This window comes from Somniosus microcephalus, chromosome 1 (assembly GCF_052327205.1).
Source record: "Somniosus microcephalus isolate GS21.2 chromosome 1, FLI_Smic_1.0, whole genome shotgun sequence".
Lineage (NCBI taxonomy): Eukaryota > Metazoa > Chordata > Chondrichthyes > Squaliformes > Somniosidae > Somniosus > Somniosus microcephalus.
This window is the reverse complement of record NC_140987.1, coordinates 380079810-380098613: the sequence shown is the minus strand read 5'-3', so window position 1 is coordinate 380098613 and position 18804 is coordinate 380079810. Positions and strand designations below refer to the sequence as shown.

The 18804-nt window shown below is 47.8% G+C and overlaps 1 protein-coding gene across 2 annotated transcripts in view; it reads right to left on the bottom strand.

The window, feature by feature from the left end:
• Positions 1 to 18804, bottom strand: part of LOC147125021 (protein POF1B-like) — a 125099-nt gene that overhangs the window by 40204 nt on the left and 66091 nt on the right. For both annotated transcript variants that reach the window (XM_085996144.1, XM_085996141.1), the window contains one exon: positions 12261 to 12403. In XM_085996144.1, coding sequence (XP_085852270.1) covers positions 12261 to 12403 — 143 coding nt within the window. The remainder of the gene's footprint in view (positions 1 to 12260; positions 12404 to 18804) is intronic.

The following is an 18804-nucleotide window of genomic DNA, read 5'->3' as shown; positions in this document are numbered from 1 at the left end:
TCCTAATCTTTTATGTAAAAGGTATAGTGTGCACTTACAGTGACAGAAATCATTCAGAAGTCTTAATTATCTTCCTTTTCCAGCCTTTCTGTATTATCTCTTCAATGGTGGAAATGTGGTAGAGTGGTGCAGGGTAAAGGGTCCCCCTCCTACAGTACATCTGCAGCACAGCACTGATGACATGGGACAATTGCACTGATGACCTCTAGACATGATCCATTTTCCTCCACACTCCCCACTCAGTGTTTACACCGACTGCAATCATTGTGATTCACTTGTCACCAATGCTATTATAACGGACACCCAGTCGATTTTCGTCCGCTTCCCACCCGATTTTTTGCGTGAACGGGGCAGTAGCAGGAGGCGCATCCAAAATAAAATCAGCTTACGCCGGAGGCCGAACTGTTGCTAGTTTAGCGGGGGCCTCAATTTAAGCGGTCAGAACCAGGTGGGAGCCAAATAATTATACTTAAACAAAAGGAAAATACTGCTGATGTTGGAAAGCTGAAATAAAACCAGAAAGGGCTGGAAAACACTCAGCAGGTCAGGCAGCATCTGAGGAGCGAGAAACAGAGTTAATGTTTCAAGTCGATGAACTCTGTTTCTCTCTGCACTGATACTGGATGGCCTGCTGAGTGTTTTCCAACATTTTCTAACTATATTTAAATTTGGGATGATAGTCTGCCCATGCCTACCCTTCAGCGGGCTTTTTTTGCTCATTTTCAAAATCAACAATCCGTTGGTGGTGTCATCGATACCCTGAAAAAAAATAAGCAATTGCAAACTTTGCGCATGCTTTCCTACATCCATGAGCCACGGCCTTATTCCAGTGGCTCAGGTGGATGTTAAAGGTCCCATGGCACGATTTGAAGAAGCTGTGTCTTGGCCAACATTGCTGCATAAAAAGCAGATAGATACACAGGCCTAATATTAAACCCCCACGACGGGCGGAGGTTAAAAATTTTTAAGCGAGGAACGAGCCTCCAACCCGCCATGTGCGTGCCCGTTGCTATTTTTAAAGCAGGTAGTGTGCCGGGCAAGTGCCCTGCCCGTGAGAGGTGGTACACCACATTAACATATTTAAATCAGGCTCCCACAGAGTTACTGGGAGCCTGATTTAAATTCAACAGTTGCTAGTCGGTTTTCCCAGGGCTTGGGAAACCTGGCAGCAAAATGGAGGCGGGAGTTGCCGGCTCCAGAAGGTAAGTGCTTTTTATAGCATTCCTTGTGGGTCAGGAGGAGCAGGAGTGCCCTCCCCGGCCTCTCAAGGAAGCCTTTGGACTCCCCCCTGCCGATCACAGCCTCTCTCTCCCCTCTGCCGCAATTGCCGACCTCCCCCCCCACCACAAACACTGATCTGTGGGTCCCTCCCTCCAGATTGCCGGGGACCTGCCGCTGATTTTCCCTCCTGGCCGCCGGACAGGCTGTCCATTAGACTGGCTGCCAGACGGGAAACACTAGAAAAAATGTTAATGAGGTCCTGCCATTAAATTCATAGAATCATAGAAATTTACGGCACAGAAGGAGGCCATTCGGCCCATTGGCCTAGAAATTGAGTTTGCGCTGCGCCGGGGCTTAACGCCGGAAATTTAGCGCCGGTGGTAAGTCGCGCTGTGCGCGCCAAAAATTCAGTAGCGCCGCGCCCAAACGGCTGCCGGCGCTACTGAAGGCTGTTTGCGCCTGAAAACTGGCGCTATTCCGGCGCTGCGGCGCCCGATGCGGTGCGGCAGGCTCGGGAAGTGCAGGCCTCCTCCTTCAGTTAAGGAGGAGCTGCCTGCACCCGCCCGCTGGCCGGTTAAATCGCCACAAAAATGAGCCCGGCACCTCGGGGAAGTGCCGGGCTCGCAGCCGAGAAGCATCTGTTCCGCGGGGGGGGGGGGGTGGGGGAGTCCGGGGAGGGAGGTGCGGGCAGGCGGCCGGCGGGAAAGCGGCCGGCCGCCGCTCCACCTTTATGCGCCGGCGCAAAGTCGTGCAAGACTCTGTTGCCAGAGTCTTAGTTGCGGCTGCCACGGGCGAGGCGGCCGCAACTGAATTTCGGCGCTGGGGCCCGTCACCACGGCAACCGGGACGCTGCGCACACCGATGACGTCATCGGTGCCGGCGCAGCGCTACCGGTGTAACGCCGATGTTGGGCCCTAGTCAATTTCAAAACCGGCTGTAAGTCCAGCGCAATGCCCTCTAGCGCCGCAAAATGGGCGCTAAGCCCACTCAATTTCTAGGCCCTTGTGTCTGTGCCGGCCGAACAAGAGCTATCCATCCTAATCCCACTTTCCAGCTCTTGGTCCGTAGCCCTGTAGGATTACGGCACTTCAAGTGAATATCCAAGTACTTTTTAAATGTGATGAGGGTTTCTGCCTCAACCACCCTTTCAGGCAGTGAGTTCCAGACCCCCACCACCCTCTGGGTGAAAACATTTCTCCTCAACTTCCCTCTAATCCTTCTACCAATTACTTTAAATAAGAACATAAGGGCCTAGAAATTCAGTTCGGACGCTATTGCGGCGCTAAAGTCGGGCGCTCGGCAAATTTAGCGGCCGCCGGAAAGTGCAGGCGAGCTCGCCGAAATTCAGTAGATTTGGCCAACTTTTTGGCCGAGCGCTGCAATAGGCGTTGGAACCCTGTGTTCAGGCGCTAATCCGGCGATGCGGCCTGATAACGCCGATTCCGGGCGCAGCGCAGGTGCGATCATGTGGTGAGTGTCAGCAGACACCCTGACGCCGGCCAGCTCTTAAAGGGGGAAGGGTCAACTTTGACTGCAGCCACGCCCTGCATGCTGTAGCCCTGCAACTAGGCCTCAGGACTGGTTGTGTACCAAATCAACGCCTGGAGGTAATGGAGAGGGCCCGTGAAAGAGCCCAGCGGTTCTCTGACCATGCGCTGGGTGTGCTCCTTCATGGGGTACGCAAGAGAAGACGGGTCGTGTGCCCGGCTAGTGGCAGGAAGGCTCCCAGGAGCCAGTTCAGGGAGGCGTGGACCAAAATTGCCCGGAGGGTCTCCTCCAACTCCGATGTTCCCAGGAGTGCGGACCAGTGCCGCAAGAAATACAATGACCTATGTCGGCTGGTCAAGGTGAGTACCCTTTCCAGTGTCCCCCTCATCCTTGCATGTGCACCTCCCATTAGGGCCAAAGGGACATCAAAGGTCTAATGCCCAGCCCTCCTGCCGCTGCAATGGCACTTGCATGTTAATCAATAGCTCTTTCTGCACTTATCACACTGTCCAAGCTATTCCACCATGGGAGGCCTCACACACAGCAACAGGGCACCACACTGTCCAAGCTATTCCACCATGGGAGGACTCACACACACCAACAGGGCACCACACTGTACTTAGACGCCCTCCTTTCTCTTGCAGGCCAAGCTGGCGAGGAACGCCAGGAGCCTGCGTGTCACTGGTGGAGGCCCTCGCGATTACCAGGAGCTAACGCTTCTGGAAGAGAGGGTGGCCCGACTCCTGCGTCACCCGGTGACTGGGCCTGTGGCGCTCGGCGACGCCGACCCTATACTGGACCCCACTGGTAAGGACAGGACCGGGTGCACCTCTCTCCTTGCCCTCGCGCATCAGATCTACATCCTTCCCCACTGGCCGAAAAATGCGCATAATGCACCAGTGCGGCCTCCCTCACTGTCGGCCTGTCCTCACTCTAAAGCTACACTTGTGCCTTCCTGCTTTCAGCTGGTGAGGAGGAGGTGCTCCCTGAAGCCCAGACAGCCAGGCCCTCGGAGGAGGAGGACGTCGAGGAGCAGCAGGAAGGCGCCACCTCGGGGGAACCCTCCTCCGCTCCAGGAGATGGCAATGAAGGGGAGACGTCTGGCGTGCCGGAGAGCCAGGGGGAGGCGGGGGAGGGGAGCCCCGAACCTGGTCCCAGTGGCATGGACGCACGCGGCAAGGCTCCGGCGGCACGCCAGCCTTCTGCCCAGAGGGTGGAGGCGCCCTCCAGTCCGGACTCGGACGTCGCCCAGGAGGTGCGCCTCCTGGACGAGGTGTCGGCGGTGTCGGAGCGGCGGCACGTCGAATTCATGGAGGTGGTGGCACAGATGCCTCACGCCATCGAAAGCCTCGCACAAAGTATGGTGGCTTTCGGCCAATCCCAGGCCAGGGGGCTGGAGCAAATCGCAGCAGCGCACGCCAGGGGGGTGGAGCTCCTTGTGGCAGCGCATGAGAGGGGGGTGCAACAACTCGAGGCAGCGCAGCACGCCAGTCGCCAGCTGAGAGGTGCTGGGCAGACAATGGCACTGCAGATGCGGGCACATGCTGGCGCAGTTGGGGCACTGACTTCTGCCACCCTCGCACTGGCGCGGAGGCGTCGCCAGGCCAGCCGCCGCCCTGCTGCCGCACACCGGTCTGGCGACCAACAGTTTGGCGCGCTTGCTCCCCGGCCAGGCCGCCCGAGTGCACGTGTGTCTGGCGAGCAGCGCGCGCCTGGCATCACCCACCTTGTCCCCATTGGTGCAGGTGAGCCTGCCACTCCCCCAGCCAGGGTGCAAGGAGCTGCTGCAGGCAGTGAAGAGGGCCACCCACAGCTGCAGCAGCCACCAGCCGGCCCCTCCCGGGCCCGCCCTCGTGTAGGCCGACCCCCAAGGGCATCTGGCGAGACGCCTTGTCGCCCTGAAGATCCTTCCCCCAGTCTCGCCACAGCCTCACGGCCCAGCTTGAGGCGCAGCAGCAGGAGGGGCCGGGGCAAAAGACGGCTGTCGACGGACTCGCCCTCTCGCCACACCGAATAGAGTGTGGTGAGCGAGGGTTTGGGTGATGCGGGGGCTTCTGTTCTGGGGGGCATTATGTTGTTTGGTTTTATGGGGGTGTTTGTGTTGTGGGGGGGGCTTGTTTTTGTTAGGCCAGTGAGGAAGGCCATTTGGATGTTGATGTTTTGTTAGTCCTCCCCAGGTTTTGGGAGTGACAGAAGTTTGTGACTGTTTTTTGGGGGTCTTCTCTGTTTTGCTCTTCCATGTGGGAAGGGCCCTGAGTTTTTGAAATAAAGATGTTTATTTATTCACCATGTGCAGGTGTCATGTTTCAAGTGGTTGTTGGGTTAACCGGCTGAGGGCTTGCGGAGCGGCTGCCTTCAGCTGCGTTCAGTGGCCCAGGCCATTCCCTGACAGGGGGCCTAGAAGTGTCGAGCAATAAGCCCCCGGCGGACGGCCCTTGGACCTTGTCGCTCCCTCCTGGCCTGGTGCTCCTCCTCCTCAGGGTCCTCCTGCTCGTCCTCCTGAGGTGGTGGGCCAATGTCAGGTGGCAGTGCCTGAGTCCTGCGGATAGCCAGGTTGTGGAGCATGCAGCACACCACGACGAACTGGGAGACTCTATCCGGCGAATACTGAAGAGACCCGCCCGAACGATCCAGGCAACGGAACCGTTGCTTGAGGACGCCTATCGTTTGCTCTATTAGGTTCCTTGTGGCTTGATGGCTTTCGTTGTATGCCAGCTCCGCTGGGGTCCTGGGCGCGCGGAGCGGGGTCATGAGCCATGTGCACAAAGGGTAGCCCTTGTCCCCGATAAGCCATCCCCTTGGTGGAGGCTGTGCCTGGAACATGTCAGCCACAGTAGTCTGGCGCAGGATAAAGGCATCGTGGCTGCTTCCTGGGAAGCGGGCATTGACAGCTAGGATGCGCTGCCTGTGGTCACACACCAGCTGCACATTTAGGGAATGGTAGCCCTTCCGGTTGCGGTATTGCTCGGCATTGTGGATAGGTGCCCGCATAGCCACATGCGTGCAGTCAATGGCGCCCTGCACCATGGGGAAGGCCGCAATCCTGGCAAATCCGACTGCACGCTGCTCCTGCTTGTGTTGGGTCATGGGGAAGGAGATGAATTGGTGCCTCCTCGCGAAAAGTGCTTCGGTGACCTGTCGGATGCAGCGATGCGCGGCGAACTGGGAGATGTTCGCAATGTCCCCAGCAGCGGCTTGGAAGGAGCCGCTTGCATAAAAGCTGAGAGCCACCGTGACCTTCACTTCCACCGAGAGAGACGCACTGGACATGAGCTGTGGCTGCAAATCTGTGTGAAGCAGCTGGCAGATCTCTCCAACCACCTCCCTTCTGAAGCGCAGCCTCTTAACACAATGCGCCGCAGTCATGGTGAGATATGAGACCTGCTCCCGGTATTGCCTGACTGGGTAAGGCCTACGTTGGCGACGCCTAATGGCCCCTCTGCGTCTAGGCATGCCTGGCCCTCTCTCAAAGCGTCTGCGAGCCCTTCGCACAAAATGTAGCAACTGAGGGTTGGCCCCCCATGCAGCCCCCATTACAAAGTTCCAAACAGCAAAATCACAAGGATGCAAATGTCAAAGCACTGGCTAGAAGCCAAAAATACCTCTCCTATGGTGTCCGAAATCAGTAATCTCTGTGCCTTGCTCTCTGTGCAGAAATCCAAAGCAGTAAAGTCATTGCAGCGAAATGGCTGGCTTTTATGGGTGAGTGGATGTGCCCTTTAATTAGCGCTCCCCGAATCCCACAGGGCCTCTGTTGAGTTCCATTTCACAGTTCTTAGCAGCGCCACGCCCACATCGGCCGGGCGCAACTGAATTTCCGGTTTGGGGCGCACAAACGGCGTTGCACGACGGAATGACGTCATAAGATGCGCGCGCAGCTGAGCGGGCGCTAACACTTTGCGCCGGCGCTAAAGCCCAGCTGAATTTCGGCGTAGGCGCAGATCCGGCGGTGCCCGGCCGCTAAGTGGATAGCGCCGGAAATCTGGCGCTAACAGCTTGCGCAAACAGCTGAATTTCTAGGCCAAGTAGTAGCAGGAGTAGGCCATACGGCCACACAGGCCTGCTCCGCCATTCAATAGGATCATGGCTGATCCGAATCTAGACTCACGTCCACTTCCCTGCCCTCTCCCCGTAACCCCTAATTCCCTTATCTGCTAGGAAACTGTCTATCTCCGTTTTAAATTTATTTAATGTTGCAGCTTCCACAGCTCTCTGGGGTAGCAAATTGCATAGATTTACTACCCTCTGAGTGAAGAAGTTTCTCCTCATCTCAGTTTTGAAAGGGCAGCCCCTTATTCTAAGATTATGCCCCCTAGTTCTAGTCTCACCCATCAGTGGAAACACCCTCACCGCATCCACCCGATCAAGCCCCCTCACAATCTTATATGTTTCGATAAGATCGCCTCTCATTCTTCTGAACTCCAATGAGTAGAGGCCCAACCTACTCAACCTTTCCTCATACGTAAACCCCCTCATCTCCAGAATCAACCGAGTGAACCTTCTCTGAACCACCTCGAGAGCAAGTATATCTTTTCTTAAATATGGAAATCAAAATTGCACGCAGTATTCCAGGTGTGGCCATACCAATACCCTGTATAACTGCAGCAAGACTTCCCTGTTTTTATACTCCATCCCCTGTTTTTATACTCCATCCCCCTTGCAGTAAAAGCCAAGATTCCATTGGCCTTCCGGATCACCTACTGCACCTGCATACTAACTTTTTGTGTTTCATGCACCAGGACCCCCAGATCCCTTTGTACTGTAGCACTTTGCAGTTTCTCTCCATTTAGATAATAACTTGCTCTTTGATTTTTTCTGCCAAAGTGCATAACCTCACACTTTCCAATATTATATTCCATCTGCCAAATCTCTGCCCACTCACTTAGCCTGTCTATGTCCTTTTGCAGGTTTTTTATGTCCTCCTCACTCACTGCTTTCCCTCCCATCTTTGTATCATCGGCAAACTTGGATATGTTGCACTCGGTCCCTTCCTCCAAATCGTTAATATAGATTGTAAAGAGTTGGGGTCCCAGCACTGACCCCTGCGGAACACCACTAGTTACTGATTGCCAGCCCGAGAACGAACCATTTATCCCAACTCTTTGTTTTCTGTTAGATAGCCAATCTTCCACCCATGCCAGTATATTACCCCCAATCCCTTGATATTTTATCTTGATCAGTAATCTTTTGTGTGGAACCTTGTCAAATGCCTTTTGAAAGTCCAAATACACTACATCCACTGGTTCCCCTTTATCCACCCTGTATGTTACGTCCTCAAAGAATTCAAGCAAATTTGTCAAACATGACTTCCCCTTCATAAAACCATGCTGACTCTGCCCTATTAAATTATGTTTATCCAAATGCTCTGTTACTGTTTCCTTAATAATGGACGCCAACATTTTGCCAACCACAGATGTTAGGCTAACTGGTCTATAGTTTCCAGCTTTTTGTCTACTTCCCTTCTTAAATAAGGGTGTTACATTAGCAGTTTTTCAATCTGCCGGGACCTTTCCTGAGTCCAGGGAGTTTTGGAAAATAATCACCAATGCATCCACAATCCCTACCGCCACTTCTCTCAAGACCCTAGGATGTAGGCCATCAGGTCTGGGGGATTTATCCACCTTAAGTCCCATTATTTTACCGAGTACCATCTCCTTAGTGATTTTAATCGTGTTTAGCTCCTCCCCCCATTGCCCCCTGTTTGTCCAGTATTGAGATATTTTTAGTGTCCTCTACTGTAAAGACTGATACAAAATATTTGTTCAGCGTATTTGCCATCTCCATGTTCCCCACCACTAGTTTCCCGGTCTCATCCTCTAAGGGACCAACGTTCACTTTAGCCACCCTTTTGCTTTTTATATATCTGTAGAAACTCTTGCTATGTTTTTATATTTTTTGCTAGTTTACTTTCATAATCTATCTTCCCTTTCTTAATTAATCTTTTAGTTATTGTTTGCTGGCTTTTAAATGCTTCCCAGTCTTCCATCCTCCCACTAGATTTGGCTACTTTATATGCCCTTGTTTTCAGTCGGATACTATCCTTTATTACTTTACTAAGCCATGGATGGCTGTCTTTTCTTTTACTCCCCTTTTTCCTCCGTGGAATATATTTATCTTGACAGATGTGAAATATCTCCTTGAATGTAGACCACTGCTCTTGTACCGTCTTACACTTTAATCTGTTTTCCCAGTCCACTTTAGTCAATTCTACTCTCACACCTTCATCGTCTCCTTTATTTAAGCTCAGTACGCTGGTTTGAGATCCAACTCTCTCACCCTCAAACTGAATTTGGAATTCAACCATATTATGGTCACTCATTCCAAGGGGATTCTTTACTAGGACATTTTTTATTAATCCTGTCTCATTACACAGGACCAGATCTAAGATTGCCTGCCCCCTGGTTGGTTCAGTTACATACTGCTCAAGGAACCCATCCCTAATACACTCTATGAACTCTTCCTCAAGGCTGCCATGCCCAATTTGATTAGTCCAGTCAATATGAAAGTTAAAATCCCCCATGATTATAGCTGTTCCCTTATTACAAGCCCCAACTATTTCCTGATTTATACTCCGACCAACAGAGTTGCAACTGTTAGGAGGCCTATAGACTACGCCCACTAGTGACTTTTTCCCCTTATTATTCCTTATCTCCACCCAAACTGTTTCATTATCCTGATCCTTTGACCCAATATCATTTCTGACATCAGAACCTCCGTGTCCCCGGCCTTGTGGGGTTTTCCCTGTGCTACCACACTCCCTCTCCGCCTCCCCAGAAATATTGGGCCCAAAATCTCAGAGAGGAGATTTGATCGAGTTGTTCAAAATCATGAGGTGTCTAGACAGAGTAGATAGAGAGAAACTGTTCCCTTTGGCAGAAAGGTCGAGGACCAGAGGACACAGATTTAAAGTGATTGGCAAGAACCAAAGGCAACGTAAGAAAAGACTTTTTTACACAGTGAGTGGTTAAGATTTGGAATGCACTGCCTGAAAGGGTGGTGGAGGCAGACTCAATCTTATCCTTCAAAGGGAGTTGGATAAGTATCTGATGGGAAAGAAATTGCAGGGCTACGGGGAAAGGGCAGGGGATTGGGACTAGCCGAGAGTCGGCACAGGCTCGACAGGCTGAATGGCCTTCTTCTGTGCTGTAACCATTCTATGATTCTATGAGAAATCTATTGGAAAAAGACTGCTTTGTGTCTGCATACAGTTCCAGGTTCTGGCCACCAGGTAAGTGCTGTAGAGCATTTTCTCTCTCCATTGTTTCCTCAAGCAATATGCTGTCCGCCATGTTGGTCTCTATGGTGTGAGACGAGCAGCAAGTTAAGTAGCTTAATGTGTGTAACTTTTAACTTTTTATTTAATATATGTTTTTTTTTAAATGTTGGCCTTAAAGACCCCTTCCATGACTCTCAGGCATTTCAGCAGTCTTCGTCTTCAGTTTGGCCCTTGCTTGCTGCTTCAATATAAAGAAATAGTACAATCTTCTCTTTGGAGATACATAAATAAAGGGTGTATTTAGTGATAATATTAGCGTCAATAATGATTTTTGCAGACAACGCAGAGGTAACTGCATGGACGTCACATAATGCACAACGCTAATAATCCTCATATCGCTGAAACCCTAACCTTAACCCTAAGCCCTCTAGCCCTAACCAATAACCCCAATTCCTAACCCTAACTTGAACACACTGACCCTTAACATTAAGCCCCCCCGCCATCCACTCCTCCAACCCAAGTCAGGTGTGCGATGTGCGGTGCCAATAGTCATTGTGACATTGATGCAGGATGACTACAAAGTCAAAACACTCTGATAATTAAATGTCTTAATCTCCCCATTCGAAATGTACATAAATTAATAAATGCCAAGATCTTCCCTGTTCCAAATAAATGCCATGATGCCCCCACAATTCACATTAATTCCATTTTTGCTATTCCATATCATATTACTATGAATTTCTGCCGTGCACGACTTTAATGAAGTGATTTCGTCACATCTGTCGGGAATATCAAAATAACACAAGTCAATATATAAATCTTTCCTGCCTGTGTTTAACAACACTGGAGATTGACTAACATTACCAAACATCTAACAGTACAAGCAGGGTCACTAAAACAGTGAGGAATGAAACTTAAAGCGAACAGCAGCTGATGTAGTGGTGAGTAAATCTAAAGTTTTATCTGTTGTTTGATCAAAGATAGTTATGACTAAAGTTATTATCAAGGCAATCTAGAGAATATAATAGAACAGGTGCAATGTAATTCTTTTACGTGAGGTCACTGTAGCTGAAGCTTCTAGAGTAGATTTCCCCAGTCCAAAAAACTGTTTAAAATTAGTGAAGCTAAACAAAAAGATGAAAGCTGTGTTGTAGAAATCAGGTACGGCATTTAAATGTGGTTGGACAAAAATGCTTTATTTCCAAAAATTCATTGCGTTGCAAATGCTCATGTAATCTAAGCAAATTTTACAGGTGTGGAAAAATATTTGCATATTTTTAATATGAGCCATTTCAGAAAGGCAGCATATGACTTTCAATTGATTCGCTCCAGGTGATATGAATTTTACTTAAATATTTGCCAACTTATCAAACGTATGCCAAATTGCCTGCCACATGAAGTGCATTGCTCAACAATTAACATGAATAAAATTCCAGCCTGCCCAAGCTATTTATGTACATTGGTTATCTCGTAGTACTTGTGTTTGCAATGCATGCGGTAGCATGTTCATTTCAGAGCAATATTACATAAAAGAATATCCATCCAGCTAGATTAGTAAATTCAATTAAAATTTTCACTAAGAGTGAGGAGAGAGGTTAGGAGAAATTCCTTTACTCAGAGCAAGAGATGCTTTACCACGGGGACTCGTTGAGGCAGAAACCATTGCTGCACTTAAGGGAAAGTTGAATAAATATTTGAAGCAGAGGAAAATACAAGACTATGGTGACAGGGCAAGGCAGTAGAACTAGTTTTGGACTGCTCTAGGCCACATGGCTTCCTTCTATGCTGTAAATTTCCATTTCACAAGCTTGATCAAAATTCAAAATAGGACAGGAATTTAACTATGAGGAAAGAGGATGAGTTCAGTAGGATGGAGTGAAGGGACTCATACCTTAAAGCATTTACTTAAGCTATAGGACCAGATGCGAGGATTTTCCAATTTATATTATGCTGCATTTTAAATTATCTCACTGTCTAAAAATTAGTGTCTACTATGCTCCTCTTACATTGCCTTCTTTAGACCAGGTGAGCAGGGCAGACACCTGAAAGCAAGCACTTTGAGACTGTGGGTTTTTTGATGTGGAGGCATACACCTGGATGGAAAGATCTGGCTGGCAGGTTCAGTGACATGGGGCATGTGCAAATCTAGCAATCCCGAAAATAAATACCACCTTAGATTCAAGATAATGCTGAAGACTCTTACAGGGTTTCTGTAGAGGGTTCATGGTGCAGTCTGATATTTAACAATAATTCTTAACTACTTAAAAAAAAAAAATCAAAATCCTCCAGCTCAAATTCCATGGTTCGGAAACGATAAACAGAAGTGTACACTTACTTTCCCTTGATTTTCTGCATGTTTTCGAACAGGATGTTTTGGAGGTCAGTGGTCTTGCATGTCAGCTCAGCCAGCAGCTCACCAAAGTATCGGGGATCCAATTTCTCAATGTTACCACTCTCATAATCCATGGCACTCTTGATCTGGTGTCAGAAAATTATCATTACACAGCTAGACAGGTTGGTATGTTATTCAGAATAATAAAGCGGAGGATATGTAACACCTGCCGCTATACCTCCCCCCTTCCCACTGTCCAGGGCCCCAAACACCCCTTCCAGGTGAAACAGCGATTTACTTGTACTTCTCGCAATCTAGTATACTGTATTCGCTGCTCACGATGCGGTCTCCTCTACATTGGGGAGACCAAACGCAGATTGGGTGACCGCTTTGCGGAACACCTCCGTTCAGTCCGCAAGGGTGACCCCGAGCTTCCGGTCGCCTGTCATTTTAATTCACTGCTCCATTCCCACTCGGACCTCACCGTCCTTGATCTCTTGTATTGTTCCACGGAAGCTCGACGTAAACTCGAGGAACAGCACCTCATCTTCCGATTAGGCACTCTGCAGCCTTCCGGACTCAATATCGAGTTCAACAATTTCAGATCATAACCTCGGCCCCTATTTCATTTTTTCTTGTAATTTTTCCACTCCTTTCCCCCCCCCCCCCCTTTCCTTTTGTTTCTCTCTCACGCCTGGCAGCTATCTCTTGCCCTGCCAGTACACTTTACACCTAATCTATTACCATCTCGTCTAGCTTCTAATACCTTTTATTGTCTCTTTTACTTCTTTTGTTTCTTTTATTCTTTTGTCCGATCGCAGCCCTGCCTCCGATCTATCTTCTTTTCTTTCCAGTTTTGAAGAAGGGTTCGACCCGAAACGTCAACTCAAATTTCTCTCCATGGATGTTGCCTGACCTGCTGAGTTTTTCCAGCATTTTCTGTTGTTATTAATAATTATTAAGTACTGCCTACATACAGCATGGAGTATAATTTGGAAGGAAATTTAAACAAGATGCTTTTGCCAATAACTTAGAGATAGCCACATGAATAGGGCAAATACATAAGCTCAGCTAAACTTGATGGAGCCATGGTGCTCAACTCCCATGACACAAGCTCATATTTCAAGCCTTATGACTCTGTTTTGTTTGATGATTTAATCTAATTTCTATTTTCCAAGAAACTTAAGGCGGGGGGTGGGGGGGGGGGGGGGGGGAGTTTCCCAGCCCTGGGGAGGTGGGTATGGAGGCCGGACTGCCGGGAAAATGGCAGAAACTGGGAGTGGGTACCGACCGCAGGGCGGGCTTAACAAGGTCAATCAAGGGAAAATAGCGTGGGTTGGTCAGACGTCGCTGGGGGCGGGACTGAAACCCGGAAACCAGTAGTCCCGCCTCCAGCACGTCTCCATTGATAAAATCCAGCCCAAGGTTTCAGATTCTGCAGTCTGTGACAGCAACATTGTTAAGCATTTGCAATGTTCAGTTGAAGGTGGGGGGGGCACACACCATATCATACAGTTCACCAATGATCCAGAAGATTGTACCATGTCAAAGGTTTAATGGTTTATTTCAGCATTGTCAGTACGATCTGATAAAATAAGCCATGGTTTATTTCAGGAAAGTGACCTAGGCTTTCAGTTTACAGGTATGTACTGGATAATGGGCAATGTTTATTTCAGAAGTTTTGAGTACTGCTAGCTTACTCAGCACTTATAGACAGAAACTGAACATACAGGAAAGAAGCCCGGGGCAGCAGTAGTCTAGACTATTTTTGTGGGGTCCAGAGGAGAACTCTTGCTTCTCCTGGCCCCCACAACAACCTTGGAGGGCCTTCACTTTAGGTCTGAGAGCTTTTACTGAGTGGGGTGTCCACCCAGTAGGCTGTAAAAATGGCTCTGGAGTCCTATCTACATAACAGAACCCCAATTAGCATAAATTCACGAGGCCCATGCCTGAGTCAGATGGCTGCGCCTCGGTCCCTGGACTCTAAGAAAGCCGCAAGGTAAAAAGAGAGCGGGCCAGTGGACCGCTTTCATTGCAACTCCCGTATCATCTGGTTTCTGCTGGGCAGAGGGAGTTAAAATCTCAACTTTTTGGTTATTTGCCAGAATCATGATGAAAATATCACTGATATTCTGGTTCTTTGCTCAAGTTTGCCTTTTCGTGAAGACAGTGTCCCTTTAAAATGGGCAGAGGGCATTGAAACAAGCAAGAGTCTTGGATCAAGATGGCAAAGAATGTCAATGACCATACATAGAGTTGCTCACTAGTGGGTCCTGTAGTTACGTCGGTGAAAACTGAGAATTTGAAATAACGTCTCCATAAAAATGTGAAATTACACTAAATGTGAGTATCTTGTGTATTTTTAAAATGTACTTCTTTACTATGATGCAGGACATTTCACAGAGAAAGTACTCCTTCTCACGCTTGCCTTCATATTTAAAAATGGAAAGATGGGAAAGAATATGTACACAAAATCAATGAATGCACTAACATGTTAAAACCTCTGAATGGGAGGACAGCAGAATTGGGGAAAGGCACTATTTCAGCAGGGCAGGAAAGAGTTAAGCTTGCCAGAGTCATGTTTTTCACCATTACACTTTCTTCCTTCCTATTGGTAAAATCAGCCCTAGTATAACATTTGAGAATGGTAGCGTAGTGGTTAAACAATCTGGAATAAAAAGCTTGTATCAATAATGGTGACCATGCAGATTGTTGTAAAAACCCATCTGGTTCTTTAATGTCCTTTATGGAAGGACGTCTACCGTTCTTACCCGGTCTGGCCTATACGTGACTCCAGACCTACAGCAATGTGACTGACTCTTAACTGCCCTCTGAAATGGCCTAGCAAGCCACTCAGTTGTACCAAACTGCTACAATTTTGAAGCGGTTCAAGGCAGTGGTTCACCACCACCTTCTGAAAGGCAATTAGGGATGGGTAATAAATGCTGGCCTTGCCAGCGACGCCCACATCCCATGAATGAATTTTTTAAAAAGGGTAGGCTTGCTTCACCATCAGGTGGTTGTGCCTCTGAATGCTCAAAACTACAATTTTGAATGCAGCCTTCAATGGACTAGTGTTACCAAGCAAGGACATTTAAAGTTTGGTCTGGCTCAGCTTTTTTTAATTCCAGTTTAACCAAGCTTTGCCTTTCCTTCATCATCGCTAGGTCAAAATCCTGGAACTCCCTCCCTAACAGCACTGTGGGAGCATCTTCACCACACAGACTGCAGCGGTTCAAGGCGGCGGCTCACCACCACCTTCTCAAGGGCAATTAGGGATGGGCAATAAATGCTGGCCTTGCCAGCAACGCCCACATCCCATGAACAAATAAAAAAAAGCATTAACTCATTAATCTCAACTATCATAGTTACCCAATTTATACGACTTACAAATAAGGTTGAAATATGTGGGGCAATACATTAACGTAACAATCTGGAGCCATCATTAGAAATTACTGCTGGGTTTTACAATCAGGGCACAGCAGTTACCATGGGTGACTTTAATCTACATATAGATTGGGTTAACCAAATTAGTAACAATACCATGGAGGAAGAATTCCTGGAGTGTATACGGGATGGTTTCCTGGACCAATATGTCGAGGAACCAACTAGAGATCAGGCCATCTTAGACTGGGTATTATGTAATGAGAAAGGATTAATTAGCAATCTTTTTGTGCGAGGCCCCTTGGGTCGGAGCGATCATAATATGATAGAATTCTTCATTAAGATGGAGAGTGAAGTAGTTGACTCAGAGACTAGGGTCCTGAATTTAAATAAAGGAAACTACGACGGTATGAGGCGCGAGTTGGGTAGGATTGATTGGGGAATGTTGCTCAAAGAGTTGACGTGGATAGGCAATGGCAAACATTCAAAGATCGCATGAACTACAGAATTTGTTCATCCCTGTATGGCATAAAAATAAAAAAAAGGTGACTCAACCATGGCTAACAAGGGAAATTAGGGATAGCATAAGATCCAAGGAGAGGACATATAAACTGGCCAGAAAAAGCAGTAAACCTGAGGATTGGGAGCAGTTTAGGATTCAGCAAAGGAGGACAACAGGATTAATTAAGAGGGGGAAAATAGAGTATGAGAGTAAGCTTGCTGGGAACATAAAAACTGACTGTAAAAGCTTTTATAGATATGTGAAGGCAAAAAGATTGGTGAAGTCAAGCATAGGTCCCTTGCAGTCAGAATCAGGGGAATTTATAATGGGGAACAAAGAAATGGCAGACCAATTAAATACATACTTTGGTTCTGTCTTCACAAAGGAGGACACAAATAACCTCCCAGAGATGTCGGGGAACATAGGGTCTAATGAGAGAGAGGAACTGAAAGAAATCAGTATTTGTAGGGAAATGGTGTTAGTGAAATTGACGGGATTGAAGGCCGATAAATCCCCAGGGCCTGATAATCTACATCCTAGGGTACTTAAGGAAGTGACCCTAGAAATAGTAGATGCATTGCTGGTCATCTTCCAAAATTCGAAAGACTCTGGAACAGTTCCCATGGATTGGAGGGTAGCTAATGTTACCCCACTATTCAAAAAGGTGGTCGAGAGAAAACGGGGAATTATAGACCGATAAGCCTGACATCGGTAGTGGGGAAAATGCTAGAGTCCATTACAAAAGATGTAATAGCAGAGCACTTGGAAAACTGTGACAGGATTGGACAAAGTCAACATGGATTTACAAAAGGTAAATCGTGCTTGACTAATCTACTGGAATTTTTTGAGGATGTAACTGGTAGAATAGATAAGGGAGAACCAGTGGATGTGGTGTATTTGGACTTTCAGAAGGCTTTCGATAAGGTCCCACATAAGAGATTAGCAGGTAAAGTTAAGACACATGGGATTGGGGGCAAGGTACTGACTTGGATAGAGAACTGGTTGGCAGACAGGAAGCAAAGAGTTGGAATAAACAGGTCTTTTTCCGAGTGGCAGGCAGTGACTAGTGGGGTACCGCCGGGATCGGTCCTAGGAACCCAGCCATTCACAATATATATAAATGATCTAGACGAGGGAGCTAGATGTAATATCTCCAAGTTTGCAGACGACACAAAGCTGGGTGGGCGTGTGTGCTGTGAGGAGGATGCCGAGAAACTCCAGTATGATTTGGACAGGTTGGGTGATTAGGCAGAAGCATGGTAGATGCAGTATAAATGTGGATAAATGCGAGGTTATCCACTTAGGTGGCAAAAACAGGAAGGCAGATTATTATCTGAATGGCAATAGATTGGGAGAAGGGGAAGTGCAACAAGACCTGGACGTCCTTGTGCACCAGTCACTGATGGTAAGCATGCAGGTGCAGCAGGCGGTTAAGAAGGCAAATGGTGTGTTGGCCTTCGTAGCGAGAGGGTTCGAGTACAGGAACAAGGATGTCTTGCTGCAGTTGTACAGGGCCTTGGTGAGACCACATCTTGAGTATTGTGTGCAGTTTTGGTCGCCTTATCTGAGGATGTTCTTGCCATGGAGGGAGTGCAGCGAAGATTCACCAGACTGATACCTGGGATGGCAGGAATGACGTACGAGGAGAGATTGGGTCGATTGGGCTTATACTCGCTGGAGTTTAGAAGAATGAGAGGGGATCTCATTGAAACGTATAAAATTCTAACAGGACTAGACAGACTAGATGCAGGAAGGATGTTCCCGATGGCCGGGGAGTCCAGAACCAGGGGTCACAGTCTAAGGATAAGGGGTAAGCCATTTAGGACAGAGATGAGGAGGAATTACTTCACCCAGATAGTGGTGAACCTGTGGGATTCTCTACCACAGAAGGCAGTGGAGGCCAATTCATTAAATATATTCAAGAAGGAGTTAGATATATTTCTTAAGGCTAAAGGGATATGGGGAGAAGGCAGGGACAGGGTTGTCATCGATATATCCTTGTCATTCAACAGGCAACCTCTTCTCCACCACCTTCCCTCCAATCCTCTGACTCTGGCCTTCTGTGCTAACCCCCCCTCCCCCCAATGCCACTTCACCTTTGTTGGCAAAGTCTTTGAACATCTCAGCCTTAGTCTCGGGAACTCTTTACCTAAACCCTTCTGCAGCTTTAATTCTCTGTCCATCTTTTAAAAGCTTCCTGAAAACCCATTTCACCCTCCAAACATTTGATTACCTCTCAAATCCTCTATAAAAGCTTGTATCCATTTCTTTCTTTCTTTCTTTCTTTCTTTCTTATTACAAAGCATTTTAAGATGTTTTTCTTCATTAAAAGACTCCTGATAAATTCAAGTTGGAAGGAGGTTGCTGAATGTGGAATTGAACCATCAAAAAAGGAATGAATAAGGGTGGAAGATGAATGGAAATAGAACAGAAGAAAGAGTCCTAGAGATTTCCTAAAGTGATGCAGTTTAAACTAGAATAATTTAACAGGCATCTGGATAGCTCTGAAAAGAGCCCTGCTGAAAGCATATACAAGGCTTATTTATTCAGAATTTCATAATGCTCCCCCCCCAAATGTGTGCACAAAGTTTAATCAGCTATCATGTAGCCTTCCAACATTGAACACTGATAAGCTTTGTATTGCTTTTTCATTGAAGACTC